Below are 20305 nucleotides of genomic sequence, written 5' to 3'. Positions count from 1 at the left end.
TGAAGTGACGTAACATATTTTCTACTCCTTTTAGATTAGTATCTATCACAGTTTTAAATTCCTCTTCTGGAACCTCCCATAGTTGTTTAAAAATACAACAGGGATCGGTGTACTACAACAGCCTCCAAGAGGATCACCAATAGCTATTTAAAAATAAAAAAATGAAAAATTATAGTCCAAAAAACATAACTTTATGAACACCGAGAGTTAGTAGAAGTAGAACTGCCCTGCATCAAATCCTGCTGAAACTAGAATTATATCAGGTTTAAATTCTCTTGCAACATGGATTGGTATATGGTCCCATGCTGCAATATAATCTGCATAACCACATTTTCCATCTCCCATGGAACATTTATATTGTACCCTTCACCTTCTCCCTCACCCTTCATGTCATACGATCTATCATCACCACAAGGATAAAACATCCCAATCAACAATTAGTATCTTGTTAATACCTAATTCCTGCACGAATATAAACATCATGCAAGCTAATTTGATAATTATTATGATAATGTCTTAAATAAACCTCATTTTTAAACCTTAGATATAGTATACTTAGCTAAAACTAAGCCTTCAGTTGTGCTTGCAGCCAAAAAAAAGAGATGATTTCGACTTCACAAAGTTGTAGCATCTGAAGAAAGAGGATTTAAAGCAATTAATGAAAAAAAATCCTTTAATAAAGTTAACATAAGATCGTGGTTTACAATAAGAACTTACAATAGATAAAATCTTTGAGTTTAGCCTAGAAACCGCCACCATAAGATGAGAGTCTTTGCATTGAGGAAGTTTCATCTTGAACCAATCAAAGAACACCACCTTATTTGCGAAGATCCTGTAGAAGGATAGAATGAGTATTGTTATTAGAAAGCGGAAGATAGATACAATTAAAGATAAAAAATGACACAATAAACAAGATAAAAATGGAAGAAAATATTTCTTACTTTAGGCGAGTGGCACCAAATCTCTCTGCAAACAACTGGAGGTCAGCTACTGGGTCATGGTTAAAACTAGCAGCAGTGGCACGAGCACAAGCTGTATTCAAATCCTGCTTCACAGCTATCAGCCTTACATCAATTTCCCTCAAAAGCTCCTTCCTGTAAAAAAAAGGAAACGAATAGTCAACTCAACAGTCAACACAGATTGCAACAAAACCAAAAAAAGATAGCACATTCAATAAAATTTAACTATACTTTATTGCATCAGCCCTAGTTGTTGTGCTTGATCTACCATCACCTATGTTACTCGATGGTTGATCAGATGATCCCTGAAATTAACATGAAACCTTTAGTTAAATGAACACCCTTAATTATATATGTATATGAACAATTATACATAGTTTAAAAATTAAAACCACATACATGTGAAATATATTTTACGAGCTACTTCTAGTTGAGACATCTCAGCATCAAAGGTGATCACTAGTTCAACAATTTTAGGTGTACTTACAAAATGAACAAACCTAATGACAAAAGCTATCAATTATATGATTATATCCAAATTTCAAACGTATAAGCTTTAAATTTTGTATAATGACACTACCTCTCAAGTGTTCCCTTTGTGCACCATGAGTCCACATTTTTACGTTTATTTACTTCAAGCTTAATGAATTGAGCTGAGGATCCAACTTGTTCCTCCACAACCTTCAAATGTGTCAAAATTGGCTTCACTAAACCCGATGCAAGCTTTTCAGTGTTTCCAATACTGGAAAAAATCAATTCACATCTGCACAAAAGGTGGATAAAAGGATTAAATGCAGTTAGACAAAATCATCAAAACAAATTGTACTATTAAGTATTAAAAATTGAAGTTACCTTGAATGTTTTGGTGAGAGTTGGAATGATGAGTAATCAAGAGGCATGTCCAATTCCATCTTTTTTTTAACATAGGATACAAGATATCAGTAAGTAGCCTCAAAGATCCCTAAAAAACAACGTGAATTATTTACGTTAAAAAGATTAAATGAATTGTTCATAGTTGGTTCGCCATTTTGTGTACTAAAGATCCTACTTTGCTAATCAAACCAAAATGTGAATCATTTGACCTAATAAAGACTAAAAACGCGATACACCTGAAATGAAAAGTTGCCTCATATCTGATTCTACACAGAAGAATCGAAATGCTCATCAATTGGTTGTTGAAGCAAAAATTTCCAAATTCACTTTTTTTGTGCTAAAATCATTTTTCTATGGAGAGTGATTTCAATCAGGTAAATCAAGTAATTCTCATAAACATTGATCATAAACTTTTTTAATTTCTTCAGATACAACACAAATGGAAGAACTCACATGGAGTCGTGTTTGGTAAATCGGATCTGACTAGCAAACCATGGGAAGGCAAGAAGTAGGCGATACGGAGAACATTGGTTAGAAGAGTAAGTCGATGACTGAGAATGAGTTGTAGTGGTGTTGTTGAGATGTGTCGAGATCATGATAAACATACCTTAATCAGCCCTAGGGCTTGGAAACTTGAGCAATCGTTCCAGTCTCCAGTGAGGTGAGGTGAGCCTAAGGTCTCTGGTGGAAAGAGGTGAGTTGAGGTCACTTGCAGGTGAGGAGAGTTGAGGTAGAGAACGTTGCAAAGAGCACTCCATGAAAAAAGCCCTAGATAATGGCCCCTGTGATTTTTTGATAAGATAAATAATCTGTTCAATGAAGACGAGGGTTGGAAGACGATGTTCAATGAAGTTTTCAACAGTGAGGGCGAGAACGTTCATCCAGAAAACCATACATGTGCATCCTCCTCATGAGAGCTTCGCCTTCGAAGATTCTTCATGGATCTTTGTCCTCAAGAGTTAGAAGCATTCTCACATCATTACGGATTTTTCTGAGTCGTTCCTTTTCAACTTTGCATCGTAGACTGTATTCTCTGACCAATTTCAACTTTGCATCGTAGTCATTCCTTTTCATTTGAGCATCGATAATTAGGGCAAGAGGGAAAGGAGGGCAAGAGGGAAATGAGAAAAAAGGAAGGCGGTGTTTTTAATTTTTTAGGTTTTCATTTTCCCCCTGGTTATTAAGGGATGGAACGCGCGTTCCATTAAAATTTATAAAGCGACATCCATAGACGACGCCTATTTATAATAGGTGCCCTCCGTGTTTTTTTTTTTTTTTTGGATTACACACTAATTTAAGAGCGCACAGTAATACGCGACCTAAATCATTAAACTTTTTTAATAGATGACACTTTTTTAATGTCACTCTCTTTTAAGTAACGTAAATCAGTGAGTGTCGTGGTTTGCGCGTCGTAAAAGGCTATTTTTCTAGTAGTGCTTGGGCGATGAGAAACTCTCCCTATTTGGTAAACTCTTGACATTTCCATAAATAACATAACTAAGAATCATATCCATTCATTGTAGAAATATTCAAACATCAATTTTCATAACGATTTCATTGCAAGGAAGTAAACAAATAAATAAATAAGTCAAACAAAATTTATCTTATTTATAAAAGCAGCGGAAAAACATTTGTCCTTACAATGCAAAATCTATTGAAAACTATGTAAAAAAAGAAAATTTCTAACAACTTTATCATAACTATCTAAGCTCAAAATCCAATCTTCAAGTCCATGAGATCGAGATCCATCTCTTGTGATTAGATTCATCTTGCTCTCTTATCAAGCTTCCTTTCTTTTCACCGATCCTTCAAAACATTCAAATGCAATCTTATCACATCATGTATTAAGAATCAATGAATAGGAACTTAATGGAGTTAGATAGTGGATTCTTACCTAAAGCGTAGTCATACTTTTGACTCTCCCAATCTCTTAGATCTCTTAGGTAAATAGGGCTACTTCGTCTCCAATGCCCCTTCTCTTGGCAATAAAAGCAAATTGACTCCTTTGGAACAACACATGGAACTACTTCAGACATCGCCTTTCTCTTATGATCAAACTTTTCGATCATTGCATGTCTTTCATTGCCATTGTCTATAACCATAGAGGTCTTGAAGGCAGATTCACCAATCAACTTTGCTTTTCTATTGCGCCAAACCATTGTTGATTCAGCAGCAATAAGCATGTAGGTGAGATCTATAAGTGTCACGTCGTGGTTCATCATATAGTACTCTCTTACGAACTCACTATACGAGTTAGGAAGTGACTGAAGAAACCAATCAACAGCCATCTCTTCACCGACAACGGATCCCATCATTCTTAACCTATCAATGTGTGACTTCATCCCTAAGACGTGTGCACACACCGACTTGCCCTCTTTATGTTTACTTGCTAAAAGTGCTTGAGTGATATTGAACCTTTCAATTTTACAATCTTGTGCGTTAGGGAGAATAATTGGAGGAGGAGGAGGAAGTGAAGCATGATTTCTTGTTCCTCGATCGAATCGTGGAATATCATCTTCATGTGGAATGCTTGTTCCACGGGATTTGAGAAGACCATAGTTGTCGAACTTTGACATCGGGAGAAAAACGAATTCAAGTTAGTTGATTGATTGATTCCTTGGTAAATCACCCAAATGAAATTCCAAGGCTAGGACCCAACACAATATCCTACAACTCGGGAGAGGGATGCCGTAACCCAAATTGCAGAACATTTGAAGGTAAGTGAATGACGATTCACTAATTTGCACCATGAAAAATGAAAAAGAAATTTAAGTTTTAAATCTATGAAAACTCCTAGATCCTTTAAGATTCATTGAACATTTCAATGGCATGTTTAAATCTCGATATGCCCCTTTTGTTTGTGACTGGGATGCCGAGGATCACAAAGCGGGTGTGAATAACCATGCAAACTACATGGTGCCCTCACACGTTACAATCACCTATTCGATGTGCCGGTAAACCACACACGCTCCACCGAACTATGACAAACATTGAGTCACCCTTTGCTACCTTTGCTTAGAACCATTTAGTGTGCCGGTAAACCACACACGCTCCACTAATGTCTTCGCAGGGGCACAAAGTGTAATTTCATGGAATTGCATCAATTCACTTTTGCCTAAGTAACTAAGATTGGGAATTTAAAAAACATTTAGTTACTTTGTATTTCATTATACTTATAATAGAAGGTTTCGTCCTATCCTACCCGTTCGGCTAACGACCCTCCACTAGTCAAGAGTGCGGTGGGTAAGAGTGGATACCCATTCAATCGCCATTTTATAGGCAATTTCCTTAAACACCCCTTATAGACCAGCTTCGTGAATGAGGCCTACTAACGGTAAGACTGACTTCTACTCATACATATATATAATGTTATACTTTTAATGTTATATATAGTATAGGGTGTATTTTATACTTTTAAAATACTATATGGTTAACTTTAACAATTACACTTTTAATTCAATTAAATGGTTAACCTGAACCTTTATGGATTTATTAAATCTCTTTTAATTATACTCCTTAATTAATTAATAAAACCATAAGGGTGTGATTTGAACTTTTCAAAACATTACTAGCGTTTTAGAATTTAACATTCTTAATTAAACTTTTAATCAACTTTTAAATTCCAAAACTTGATGGCAAGTTTCGAAACCTTTTTCAAAACATTAGGGTTTTAACTATTTAAATTTCAAAATTCCAAAACTTTTAGGTTCAAATTTAAACTATAAAACCTAAAGGGGAAAATATGAAACCTTTCATAACAACAAGGATCAAATAACAAATAATTAACATATAATCACATAATTATCCATATTTGATTTATTTAATGATTTCTTGCAAAACAATTTATCAATTTACTCAAAATAATTAATCAATTATCTTATAAGGAAACAATTATCTTGTTAATTGATAATTATCTTTAATTAGATCAAGAATATAGTCATATATATCATAAAATCGGATTTATATTGATCTAACATGATAAGGTAACTATCCATATGCAAAAACAGCAAGAAATCCCGAGATAAGCATTATCTGACGCTCGAACTCGCCGAGTACCACACTGTACTCGCCGAGTTGAGGTCTACTCGCCGAGTACACTGTGGTACTCGCCGAGTTCCTCAGCCATAAAGCCCAAAAAACGATTTTCCAGTTATACAATGCATCAATACAATTGAAACCAAGCTAGGCTCTGATACCACTGATGGGTTTTGGTCATAAGACATCCTATGTGCTCATACAAACCCTAATGCTTGGATCTAGGTTTCTCTATTGTACATGCTTTGAATCCAAGACTATAAACCCTAATTCTAGCATTCAAGTAATCATATTAATATGTAATTAGGTTTAAGATCATACCTTGATTGTTATGTAGCAATAACAATCCCAAATCTCCTTGTAATGACTTTGGAATGCTTAGAGTCACAAGTGTCACTCCTCTAATGGCTTACAAACACCATAAGCAAGTGGAGAAGGTATAAAGAGAGAGGTGAGAGGTTAGAATTCGTATCTAGGACCTCTTGGGAAGGGATACACGAATTCATGACCCTAGGGGTGTTTATATAGGTGTAGAGATAGGGTTTCAGTCATTATCCTTATCTAGTTGATTATCCATTAAGCAACCAATAAGATAATCCTTGAATCCTTATCATACTCGAATTCTAAGGCTTTCCAACCTTTAATTCGTACACCATATAAATAAGATAATCCTTACCTTATTTTGTAACTATCACATAATTACAAATCAGCCCCTCTAGTTTAATTAATTACATTTGATCACAAAACTAATTCTTAATTCATTATTGACCAATATTAATTAAACAAATATGATTTCTCCTTTAATATATTATTCCTATAACATATTAATAAATCATATTATCCTTTCTCTCTTTATTCATTTCTCCAATCAAGTTGCTTTGGTGAAGGCAACCCAAAAGGACCATGCACCATCGGGTCAAGTACATACCAAAATAGTTATGGACTTAGACACTAATCCAACATCTACAACCCAATTCCGTGTCAACCTTAATTCACTACTTACTTCTAAAGTATGATTGGTTGTGGATATTTGAATAATCTAATTATTCTAGAAGTAAAACATGAAAAAGTGAAACATAATGATAAACAATTAACAAAAGATAGTAAACGATACTTATAAATAAATCTCCATTATTTAATCAACAAATGTCACTTACATTTATTTGTTACAAGTTTCTAAATATCTATCTAATCACTAAAACTAATATCATCTTTCAGACCAATGCTCCTCACATGTTGAACGTGTGTAACCCTACTAAGACCCTTTGTGATGGGATCGACAGGATTCTCTTCTGATGATACCCATTTAATGATGAGATGTCCTTCTTAACTCTGATATTGGAATTATGTCAGGAACTTCTCCCATGAACTTCCTCAGATAACACATCTGGAAGGTGTTATGAATACCATCTAGTTCTTCAGGTATGTTGAGCTTGTAATCTTGGTTCCCAATCCTTTTAAGAACTTTGAACGGTCCAATAAACCTTGGACTCATCTTTCCTTGTTTTCTGAATCTTCTAAGTCCCTTCCACGGTGAGACTTTAAGAAAAACCGAATCCCCAACTTCAAAAGTCATCGGTTGTCTTTTCTTGTCAGCATATCTCTTCTGATGATCCTGAGCTGCTAACATCCTCTCCCTGATTACTTTCAACTTTTTAGCAGTCTCGTAAACTGCTTTTCCCCAGCCTCAAGCCAACAAGATGGTGTACGACAGTTTGGTCCGTACAACGCTTGATAGGGTGCCATCTTGATGCTCGAGTGGAAACTATTGTTGTAGGAAAACTCTACCAAAGGTAAGTGCTCATCCCAGTAACCTTGGAATTCTAGGGTACATGCTCTCAGCTTATCTTCAAGTTTTTGTATCATTCTTTCGCTCTGACCATCAGTCTGTGGATGGTAAGTTGTACTCAAACACAACTTCATACCCAATTCCTCTTGTAGACTTCTCCAAAACCTCGACGTGAAACAACTATAACGATCCAATACAATCATTAGAGGAACACCGTGAAGTCTTACCACTTCTTTCACGTAAGCATTTGCAAGCTTATCCATAGACCACTTCTCGTTGGCTGCTATGAAGTGTGCACTCTTCTTGAAACGATCCATGACCACCCAAATCATGTCGTGACTGCTATTCGTTCTGGGCAGTTTAGTCACAAAATCCATGGTGATGTCTTCCCATTTATCCATGGGTACGGGTAAAGGTTCTAAACTCCTGTATGGTCTCTGATGTTGTGCCTTGACTCTTGCACAAGTTACACACCCGACCACATACTTTGCAACATTGAGCTTCATCATTGTCCACCAGTAGTAGGGTTTTAGGTCCTTATACATTTTTGTGTTGCCGAGATGAATTGAGTACATGGTCTTGTGCGCTTCTTCCATCAGAAGATCTCTTATTCCTCCCGTCTTAGGTACCCAAATCCGATCTTGGAATACCTTCAGTCCTTGACTATTTGTATCGAACACTAACATTTTTCCCAAATGTTCTTCCTTACGGCCGCCCTTCTCTGAAGCTTCTTCTTGAGCTTTCCTGATACTTTCCACAATCGTCGAAACAACTTATATTCTCAATGCTCTCGGCCTTTTCCTTTCAAGTTTGACTTTTCGACTGAGAGCATCAGCAACAACATTTGCTTTATCGGGGTGGTAAACTATCTCACAGTTATAGTCCTTGAATAACTCTAGCCAACATCATTGTCTCATGTTCAATTCCTTCTAATTAAAGAGATACTGTAGATTCTTATGATCAGTGAAAAGCTTTCACTTCATGCTATAGAGGTAATGCCTCCATATCTTCAAGGCAAAAACTACCACTGCCAACTCCAGATCATGAGTCGGGTAGTTCTTTTCATGCTCCTTCAATTGTCGAGATGCATATGCTATCACCTTTTCTCTTTGGGTCAGAACACATCCCAACCCGACTCCCGGCGCATTGCTATATACCGTGAAGTCTTCAACTCCATCAGGTAGAGAAAGGATCGGTGCTTCACATAATTTCTTCTTTAGCTTCTTGAATGCTTCTTCGTGCTTCTTGCTCCATGTATAAGTAGCTCCTTTACGATTCAAAGTTGTTAATGGAGCAGCTATCGAAGAAAAGCCTTGGATAAATCGTCGGTAGTATCCAGCTAATCCCAGAAAGCTTCGAATCTCCGTGGGACTTTTCGATCGTTCCCACTTCATCACCACTTCGATTTTTGCTGGGTCAACTATTAACCCTTCTTGGTTAACCACATGACCCAAGAATTGGACTTCTCAGATCCAAAAATCACATTTGGAGAAATTTGCATACAGCTTCTCTTTCTTCAATACTTCTAACACTTCCCGCAAGTGTCTGCCATGCTCCTCTTGACTTTTCAAGTAAAGCATGATGCCATCTATGAACACTATCACGGATTTATCGAGGAATGGTTTACAAACCCTATTCATCAAATCCATAAATGTTTCTAGAGCATTAGTCAATGCAAACAACATAACCAAGAACTCGTAGTGTCCATATCTCGTTCTGAACGCAGTTTTCTCAATATCCTGCTCTCTTACCTTCAGCTGATGATATCCTGACCTAAGATCGATCTTTGAGAAATAGCTCGAACCTTGTAGTTGATCAAATAAGTCATCAATCCTCAGCAATGGGTACTTGTTCTTCACCGTTGCCTTGTTCAGCTCTAGGTAGTCTATACACATTCTCATGCTTCCATATTTCTTCTTCACGAATAGCACTAGAGCTCCCTATGGTGATGAACTAGGTCAAATGAAACCGTTGTCCAACAGCTCCTGAAGTTGCATCATAAGCTCTTTCATCTCCGTCGGTGCTAATCGGTACGGTGCCTTCACTATCGGTGTTGTTCCTGGTAACAAGTCTATTCTGAACTCTACTTGTCTATCACCACTAGTATACTCCGCACCTCCTTTTTCTCCTTCTTTGCATCGATCACGAATGCCAAGTATGATGCACATCCCTTGGAAAAACATTTCCTGGCTTTTATCAGGGAGATGATTCCAGAATTTACTTTGTATTTGTCCCCGTACACCATAAATGACTCTTTTCCGAGTGGGTTCACCCTTACTATCTTCTTCCTGCAAAGAATCTCAGCATCGTTAGCGTTAAGCCAATCCATTCCCAGAACGATATCAAAACCATTCAACTTTATGGGCAACAACTCTTTGTGGAATTCATTTCCATTTAGGTCGATGACGATGTTCCTAATACGATCACTAACAGGTACAAATTTGACACTAGCAACTTCCACAATTAGGGCATTATCAAGTTTTTCTACAGGCAATGCTAGTTTCCCACCAAACTTATGTAACACAAAGGAGTAGTTTGCTCCGTAATCAAACAGTATATTGGCAGGCAAACCATTAACAAGGAATGTACCTAAAGCGACATTTGCTGCCTCCTTTGCAACTTCAAGCATCATATGGAAGGCTCTGGCCTTCGGCTTTGGTGGAATGTTAGGTATGCCTGCCTCCTTCTTCCTCGGGCAGTCCATCGAAATGTTCCCTTCCTCATTGCACTCATAACAGACCTTAGTGAACATGCACTCGTTGGCATAGTGCCCGGGTTTTCCACACTTGAAATAGGTGACCCATCTGTCACATTTTCCTTGGTGCTTCTTCTTGCATTTGTCAGACCATTTTGCTTTGGCTCCTCCTCCTCTCGAACTAGGCTTTGAGAATTTACTCTTCTTGTTGGACCTCAAGGATCCATCAAATTTCCTTTTCTCACCAACCTCTTCCCTCTCCAGACCCCTTTCCTTCTGTTGGGTCTCCATATTCTTAGCTGCTTGAATCGCTGATTTCAGAGTGGTTGCCATCTTGACTATCGGGCCAAAATTGGTTGGCAGTCCATTTGCGAACCTCTCATTTTTGAAGAGTTCGGTTGGCACCAGGTATGGAAATAACTTCATCTTCTTAGTGAATGCAGTAGCATAGTCTTCAATGCTCATCCTCCCTTTCTTCAAGTTTTGGAACTCATTGTTCAAATCAATCAGATCTATCTCTGAACAGTACTGCATCTTCAGTTGTTCCAATAACTCATTCCATGACATCTTCAGGGCTTCTCTTCACGACATTGAGTCTACCAATAGCTTCCACTAGCTCAAGATTCTAGTTTTCAATTGTCTTACTGTGAAGACAGTCTTCTGTTTTTCGCTACAGCTGCAGATCTCGAACACCATCTCCATTTCAGACATCCAATACATAATCTCAACAATCTTTGGGCTTCCTGAGAGACTTGGTGGCTTCACACTCAAGAAATTCTTATTCATCTGCCCATCCTTGTTGTTTTCTCCTCTCCGGGTCATTCCTTCGTTCTCCTTGACTCACATGGTGGATATAGTTCCCTTCCTCCGATTGCTCGAGAATTAGCCTGGGTTGCTCAATGGGCATGGTAGCTTCGTCCCTATTTGCATGCAATATTTTCCTCATTTCCTCCCTTTGTTCTGCTAACATAGCACGAATCATGGCTTGTACTCCAGCCATTGTGATTGGCTTGGGTGTAACTTCTACTACAACAAGTATTTTCTGAATCACTTGGGGTTGATTCCTATTCCCATTTGCATTCCCAGCTCCACTGTGGGTTCTTTCCATTTTGATCTATACACCGAATATGGTGAATTTAGCTCTTTATTTAGGATAGACGTTTAAATCATCCTTATCTTTCCAAAACGTTTACATGCTGTCACACACCGGCCGTCGGCGGAAACACCGGGCGGTGTAACGTCATTTCTCGTATCATAGTTATCAACTTCCTGAAAATACATGCATTTAAAAATACATCAACATAAAGTTGGTGAGTCCACAGGTTTTGACTCCATATAAAAATAATACATTTTCCAAGTTCAAAAGTATAGTTTTGAAAGTATCATTTTGACTCTCAAACATTTAGTATATATATATCCTAGGTATAATGGCTTACTTACCAAATAAGTGTTATACCTAAACATTCTTTGAACCTAGAGTATAAGTATAAATGTTTGTAATTCCATACAAACTAAGTTGCTACGTATAAATCTATTTCAATTCTATACAAGTAAAACCGTTACGTATAAATCTATTTCAATTCTATACGAGTAAGTAGGATAGGTATAGTGGTCTACTTAATATACAAGTAATATACCTACTAGATTCTTATACTTAGAGTATAAGTCTTTGGGAAACTTATACTTAACATTCATACTTGTATATCGACAAAGTATAATGCTTCTACAGTTGTTCTACCATGAGTCTGTATCTGCGACTGTATGACTTAGTTTTATACCTCTTATTATTATTACAAGGATCACACATTGTGGTAGTACAAGGATTACACCTTGAGGTAGTACAAGGATTACACCTTGCGGTAGTACAAGGATTACACCTTGAGGTAGTACAAGGATTACACTTTGCGGTAGTACAAGGATTACACCTTGAGGTAGTACAAGGATCACACCATGCGGTAGTACATGGATTACACCTTGCGATAGTTTCCGCACGTTTCATTGATGCCGGAATAATAACAAATAAAAGGATAGTTCATCACTTGCTTTTGGTTGATTGTAGCTAACAGTCACAAGTGGGGTGGTCAACCGGTATACTATTTATACACGACTTCCTCGCTCACACGGTATTAACGAATACAAGTCAGAGGACTTTCACTAAGATCCTCAATCTTAGATGATGAATACAGTAGCTCAGATAGACTTTGACGTCTTCCTATAGCTCTAACAACAAAAGCATTTTTGTGTCTAAAACCCTAAGTTACTAGACTATGCTTTTAAACATTACTCCTAACTTCATAACATTTAGGCAGTATAACAGCTATATCTTGAAGTAAAAACCAGGTTTTATTTTGACCTAAAACAAATAATAACAACATATAATGTTTCTAGTTTTAGCTTGACATAAAACTAACAATAACAACATATCCAGTTTTATCTTGACATAAAACTAATAATAACAACATATAACATATCTAGTTTTATCTTGACATAAAACGAATAATAACAACATATAACATATCTAGTTTTATCTTGACATAAAACTATTAATTGCAACATACTATATAACTTAACATATAAAACTTCCGAATATAACTTCGGAACCATATAGCACACAAACTATATATAGAATCCTAAGTATAACTCAAGATCTACATTAATATATTAACATACCGATAAGTTGATAATAGTTGTATATATTCAAAATATTATATTTAGAACAATCATATCTCGATTATCATAACTATATATTATCATATAGACATAATAATAACATATATACAATGACTAGCATGCGTTTTCCCCCGAAATATTAGAAAGTGGGGCCGTGAAACTCACCTTAGTGACGTGATTTTATGTAATCTAGGTAGAAACGGTCAGCGTACGAGGTCTTTGGGGCTCGGGATGTAAGAAGGGCTTCAGCAAATGAGAGAGGAGAAAGGAAATGGTGTAAGGAAATGCAGGGGTCGATCTTGCTATTTATAGTAAGATTTTATGACACTCACGTCGTGAGTGTCATAAGGCTCACGTCGTGAGTCTCATGATTCACTCCGTAGACTTGCCATTTGCGTCCCTAGCTTCGGATGGTGGTCATGACACCTCACGTCGTGAGTGTCATAAATCTCACGTCGTGAATTGGATCTTATCCTCTTGCAGCTTCTAGATTCCTAATTATGACAGATTATCGTGATCGTCATAAAACTCACGTCGTGAATTAGCTAGTTTAGGGTTTTTAAAAGCTAAATCTTCGGAATGCCATAACTTTTGCATACGAACTCCGTTTTTGACGTTATTTATATCCATGCGTAGGTATTTACGAGCACTATAACTCTATTTTATACTCCAATAGCTAATTCTAAGACTATTTTAAATTCCTTATGTTATAGAGATTTTATAGTGTTCGGTTTATCATAACTTCTTCATGCGAAGTCAAATTTAGATATTCTCTATATTTTTGAAATCATATGGATGTATACTTTGATACCATAAAGTATGTATGAAAGTTCATATTTATATTAGAATTATCATGAAATACATAGTGAGTTTACTACATTACTAGTTTAACAAAATCACATTACATGATTGGTTGTGATTGTTATTGACCTACTTTTGACTAGTGTTACACATGCTAGTTCTAATATCGTAGTCGTATGTTTAGAATCCTCAACACATAAGGTTTCCAGATCCGTTCGGCAACAGACCATAGATTCGAACAAATAATAGCATATAGCACATAAAAGCATTTTAAACATCTTTCCTAAAATAAACTAGTGCTTGTGTCAAAAATATACTAGACACTCATCTCACAATCATCGCTTAACATTCTAAGTTTAAGTCTAGGGATCCTACAAATTCCTAGTTCACTTAAACTAATGCTCTGATACCAATTGTGACATCCCCATTTCTAAAGCCAAAAAAGACCGATTTTGTTTATGCATTGTTTAAAAATCAGAGTAACATTTTAAATAAAAGTGTTGCGGAATTTGTTCCCAAAATAAAATATGATAAAGATTTATCAAACCATTTTCGTAGAAATGTATTTCATTAAAAACCTCGGGATGTCATGTTGGATATAGATCAAAAGCATAAACAGTACAATATAAGCCTTACTACATTTATTCATATCTACAAGCCTATATCCGTAATCCCTCATCCAAAACATCACATCTATGCTCGAACGCCACTACCTGTAATACATGAAACTGAGTGGGTCAGGCTTGGGAGCCTGGTGAGCACATAGGGTTTTCAACCCACAATAAATAAGTTATTTAATTTCATCAACCAACAATAATCCAATTACCCGTTCCCATTATCCTCACTTTACGTACCTAAACACTTATCATAAGGGACCTAGCCTAAGGATCATCATTGGGATGGACACTACTGCTAAGGGGATTCCATAGCAATAGATGTCCTTAACAAAACCATAAGGGGGATGGAGCACCGGTGAACACATCATTCACAAACACCTACAGGTTGCGAGCTTGCTAGCGTTCCACTGGACTGTCTCGAAGAGTCCATGGTCGTCATCCATACTCTGCTAGATGATAGAATCAACAACAACAACAACAACATCGAGGCATCTCATCATTTTATCACACATCGTCTATTACATCTACCCATGTTTTACCCCAACATTTTTGTAGATATAAAATACATATACAGTTTAAATCATTTAAAACATGTATAAAAATCTTTCATCGGCATAGACAGCAAGTATTCAGACAATATGCACATATACCACGTAGTTTATATTAAATACTTCATATATATGTGTAAGATGAAAGTGACTATGCACTCAATTGGTAAGGTGGTGATTCCGAACTCAAACAACGCTTTGTTACTCTTAAAACAATTTCCTTCGACAAAACCTAGTATCAATACCACTAGGGTTTAGTCTAACATTAATCGCGACTAATTAATAGTCTAGCCATTATTACTATTATATAAGCGTTAAACAACACTCTTATATAACTCATAATAATAGCCCAAATAATTTTTTTAAGGTCCTAATAATGTTACTATAATTAATTAGAAGTTATATTAAAAATAGCGTAGGCGTAGCTCAGTTACAACGGGTTTTTATTAAAAAAAACCGGGCTTCGCTGGAGCAGCGTTTCCGAGTTGAAAACTTTTCTTCTCGGAGCCTTCGGGGGCTCTGGGTCTTCCTTCTCGTGCTAGGAAGGTTCCCTAGACTTGGTAGGGGTTTAAGGAGGCTAGAGAGAAGTTAGAGAGAGAAACAAAGGTTATGGTGTGAAGAAATTATGAAGGACTCATCCTTTATTTATAGGGATTTTATCGTAGAGTAGCCCCTAAGCTCCGTCCGTATCTTCAGTGTACAAGCTCCATCTTCTATGTTATTTATATCCACGCATTGGTATTTATGAGTACTACAACTTTCATTTACACCTCATCGGCTAATTCTCATTTTATCTCAGATTTACAAAAATTGTATCGTATTTATCGCGCTCGAAGAGTAGAGACTAAGCTCCGGCCATGTCTTTCGCATACGAGCTCTGTTTTTGATGTTACATACATCCACGTGTTGGTATTTACAAGTACTACAATTTTCATTTAGATCTCGTTGGCTAATTCTCTCTGGGATTTACAAAACTGTATCGAATTCGCCGCGCTTGAAGAGTAGGGACTAATCTTCGTCCATATCCTTCACATACGAGTTCCGTTTTCAACTTTCTTTTTATCGTTTAAATACTATTAAGGATATCTTCATTTCTCTTTTAGATTATTTTCGCTGAAAATCGACCGATCTAAAATTCGAATTTCCAGGTTGTGCACTGTTTTGCTAAATCTTAGAAAAATCATAACTTACTCATACGAAGTCAGATTTAGGCGTTCTTTTTATGGACGCTCTCAGTTTAATATACTGTATGACTTTTGTTTAGATTGCTAAGGCTAAAAATCACTCTATCATAAATTCACTTTTTACACTCCCGGTGTCGTGTCGGTTTTACTGTGAAACTTCGACGAGTCATAACTTCTTCGTTATAACTCGGATTTCGACATTCTTTATATATCCGGAATCCTTGTTTTGAACACTATAACGTTGTGTAAGGATATCAGGTTTATCTGACACTTTAATTTTGATGCTTGTTTTTATCCTTTATTTATTATACATTTATAAATAAGTAATAAACACATAAATGCACATAATTCACATAATACTCAAATAATTCATCTTTATTACTTCAAAAAGAGTTACAATAGTTGACCTAGTCTATTACATCATCTACTACTACTTAGCCCTGAAACACGGGCGTTACAATGTCGGTCTTCTTTTTGAACATCCATTTGCACCAAACTGTCTTTCGACCAGGCACATGATCAACCAAGTTCCATACTTGGTTATCATACATGGACTGTTTAACGTCCCATTTTTTCTCAACCATTTTTTTTTCATTTTTAGTAAGGTAAAACTTTTCATTTTATAAATCCATTATTAAGAAAACTATTTATTCTAAATTATATTTATTAAAAATCAAAGTATCATAGAAAATGCGGAATTCTCAATGTTGTTGATGAGTGTGTATAGTCCCTCATTCACCTTCTCATGATCGCTGGTAAAACCTACAAAACATAAACAACTGATTAAGCACAAAGCTAAGTGATTTTTCCCCAAAATACCCCATACAATAAACATACAAGCATGCATAAGAGCCCACAACCTCCCGATTGGAATGCCCAAAACCAATCAGTCCTCGAAATCGAATGCCAACATGCAACGGGTCCAATCAGCCATCGGGCTAGAATACCTTGGGGTTGTTGGCCTACCGATTCAACCTGACCGCACTTCCCGAGCCTCCGTGCCTTCGTCTTACACCCGGCCCGCACTAAGTATATTGGCCTACAGCACAAAGCAAGACCACCTCAACCCACTACCACCATATATCGACATATAAATAATCAAGGATCAACCAGGCACATAATACAGGCGAACAACAATCATCTAGCTCACTACCACCTATTATTCATTGCACCATACATTGTCCTGCTACTAGCTAACCTCTACGAATTGTGTAACCATAAGTAACCAGAGGTAAGATAACCACCCGAACAAGTGAACCTACTCTAGAGCCACAACCAAACAAGGAACAAGCAAGAAATCCTAAATCAAGAGTTCTCATGCTATCCTACATGACCAAATACAGTCCCTAGGGCACTCCACTAGATGATAAACAACAAGTACATGTAGACATACAGATCTATAGATCACTACCACATAGCAACATCCTATATACCTGGTTACAAATCTAACAGATCACTACAGCATGACAACATACTAAATACCAGGATACAAATCTAACAGATCACTACAACATGGCAACATACTAAATACCAGGATATAGATCTAATAGATCACTACAACATAGCAACATACTAAATACCAATAATCCAAGGAAGGCATAACCATATATACTCAGAGGTTCTATAGATACTCGGATAGGTGATCCTACTCTAGAACCACAACCAAACAAGGAATCGGTAAAAGATCCTAGATCAAGAGTCCTCAGTCTATCCTACGTGACTATATACAGTCCCTATGACATCCCTCTACAAAAGATAACCAAAACTAGTGGGCCAAAATTGGTGCCTTTAACCCACGGGTACAGTGAGGTGAAACTCACCTGTATCCAAGAACACTGAAACACTGTGATACGATCCCTTTTTCAGTACTCCTTGCACCCACAAATCCGAATGGTCCATATGTTTAGCTAGAGGTTGTAAATGGAACTTCCAAGTTGAAATTATGCTTCCATGGTGAGCTCTTCCTCTTCAAGCCACCAAAACTCTACCAAACAGCTTAAGAATCACAAGGAGGGCTAGGGTTAGGGTTTTACTAAGTTTAGGGACAAATGAGGTTGTTTTGAAACCCTAAAATAGATTTTATGGGGTTAAAATACGAAGGAAACCCTAAGAATATCATGGGCTTGGGCTACAATGCATCTCACGTCATGACCTCTTTATTGCCCACATTGTGAGCTCAACATAATTCAAATTCTGCATTTAATTACTCCTCATGTCGTGACCCTTCTATGGTTCACGTCGTGAGCCTTGGTTTTACCCAAAAACCATGTCTTCGACTCCTTGAAGCCCTAAATCGGTTCGATCTGGAAACCGGGTGTTACAATTCTGCCCCACTTAAATTCGATTTTGTCCTCAAAATCACTTCTCACTCCTATTCTAGAAATTACCCTTTGAGGGTGCTTCAAACTTGACTCCTCTGCGGACCTTAAAAGAAAGAAGCAATTTGATGATAAACAACTCCCCGCAACATCATTCATCCACAAGAGAAGAATTCACTTCTTAATCCAAGACTTTCTGATACCACTCCATTGACATTCATGCTACCCAAGACTTCTAACCTAACCCAAGAAAGGTCTTCCAACCATACATCGTTTATCAATATCCAAATCAAGAACTTCATCCCACATCACAGCATCCAGCCTCACATACTGACGCATCAGAGAGAATTCTTTACGAAAACCAACAGACAAGGCTAAACCATCATTTCTATCAATTATAACCAAAATTCGCATATTTGGTCAGTCCTAAATCTACTCAGCCAACTGTTGCTCTACTAACCCCGCATAAAAATTCACCACATAAGGAAATCTCAATGATCACATACAAAACTAGACCACGCTCCTACTCGGGTCTAATAGCCTACTTAGCTATCTACTAACAACATCCAGGTTCACCCCTGATCCACTAATCGACGATAACATTCATGCTGACCCCCGATCTACTAACCAATTAACAACACTCAGACCTACCCCGATCCACTAACCAAAAACAGCACTCGGGCTTACCCTAATCCACCAACCAATCAACAGTACTCGAGTCTAACAAGACTTAATTGATCCTACCAGGTCTCCGGGCTATAACTCAAGCCTCTAATCCTCAATCAAACAAGAATATACAAGGAAACCCTCATAACACCCTATAGTCTAAAGCATAAATATGCCCTACATATGATGTCGTAAATAAAACTAATATGACTTGAAGGGAAATCCAACTGCTAACGGTAATCTTGATGCAAAACTAGAAGATTCGACAGTTGCACGAAGTCTCGAACTTGGAGAAGTTCAATTGAGAACCGAACCTTGGCACAAGGTCTTCCTGTTATGAGATTCCACTCCCCCCCACTTGAGATACGCTAGAGTCTAACAAATTCACAATCATTTGATACTCAGACTATGTTGAGCTCCATCACTTGATCCCAACCACGGGTACCCACATGCAGAAGAGAATCTGAACCCACACAACATTCATAAATTCCAACTCGCATGCAAAAGAGGACAAAGATAATTAATCTAACCATAAAAAGAAATCAATTTAAACAAAGCCAAATAAGATAATTCCATTCAACTAATCATTCAAGATTACAAATGAACTTTGAAGCACAAATAGGAATTACAGATAAATACAACTACTATAATGATTGCTAAATAGAAGAACTGCTAACACAATCCTGATCCTCGGAACTCCAGTCATCCAGACGACTGTCAGGTAATTGCCGAGCTAAGGGTGTATGGTCCAACACCTCGCCAAGAAAAGGACAATGAGCTCTTATGTGGCCTTCCTAGTCGCAATGGAAACAAACTCATGCACTCCGTCTACAATCTCTACCAAAATGGCCCTCCTTGCCATACCTATGACATACAAAAGATTTGATCCTCCTTCCAACTGATCCTGAACTCCAGCCGACGGACTTGAACCGCTTTGTTGTAGGTTGGGGCTGATCTAGAGCCTGATGTTGCTCTCTCACCTGGGTTTCTATCTCAATATCTCATCTCCTCGCGACATCCTAAAGCTCAGTGAGGGTGTTGTATCACTAAGTAGACACAAACTGTTGTATATATTTCTTGAGCATGCTCAAATACCGAGTCATCTGAGTCTACTTTGAAGCAATGAACTCAGGACTAAATAAAGCCCTCT

The 20305-nt window shown here is 37.2% G+C and overlaps 1 protein-coding gene across 1 annotated transcript; it reads right to left on the bottom strand.

The window, feature by feature from the left end:
• Positions 1-565: 565 nt before the first annotated feature.
• LOC145029635 (COP1-interacting protein 7-like) lies at positions 566-1870 on the bottom strand. Its single transcript, XM_078978129.1, has 7 exons — positions 1812-1870; positions 1540-1722; positions 1384-1459; positions 1191-1264; positions 942-1094; positions 718-832; positions 566-631 (listed from the first exon to the last, which is right to left on the bottom strand). The coding sequence occupies exons 1-7, from the start codon at positions 1868-1870 to the stop codon at positions 566-568; spliced, it is 726 nt and encodes a 241-aa protein (XP_078834255.1).
• Between the last annotated feature and the right edge of the window lie 18435 nt (positions 1871-20305).

The sequence above is a fragment of the Lactuca saligna genome, chromosome 2 (assembly GCF_052625555.1).
Source record: "Lactuca saligna cultivar CGN05327 chromosome 2, ASM5262555v1, whole genome shotgun sequence".
Taxonomy (NCBI): Eukaryota; Viridiplantae; Streptophyta; class Magnoliopsida; order Asterales; family Asteraceae; genus Lactuca; species Lactuca saligna.
This window is presented reverse-complemented; position numbering and strand designations above follow the sequence as displayed.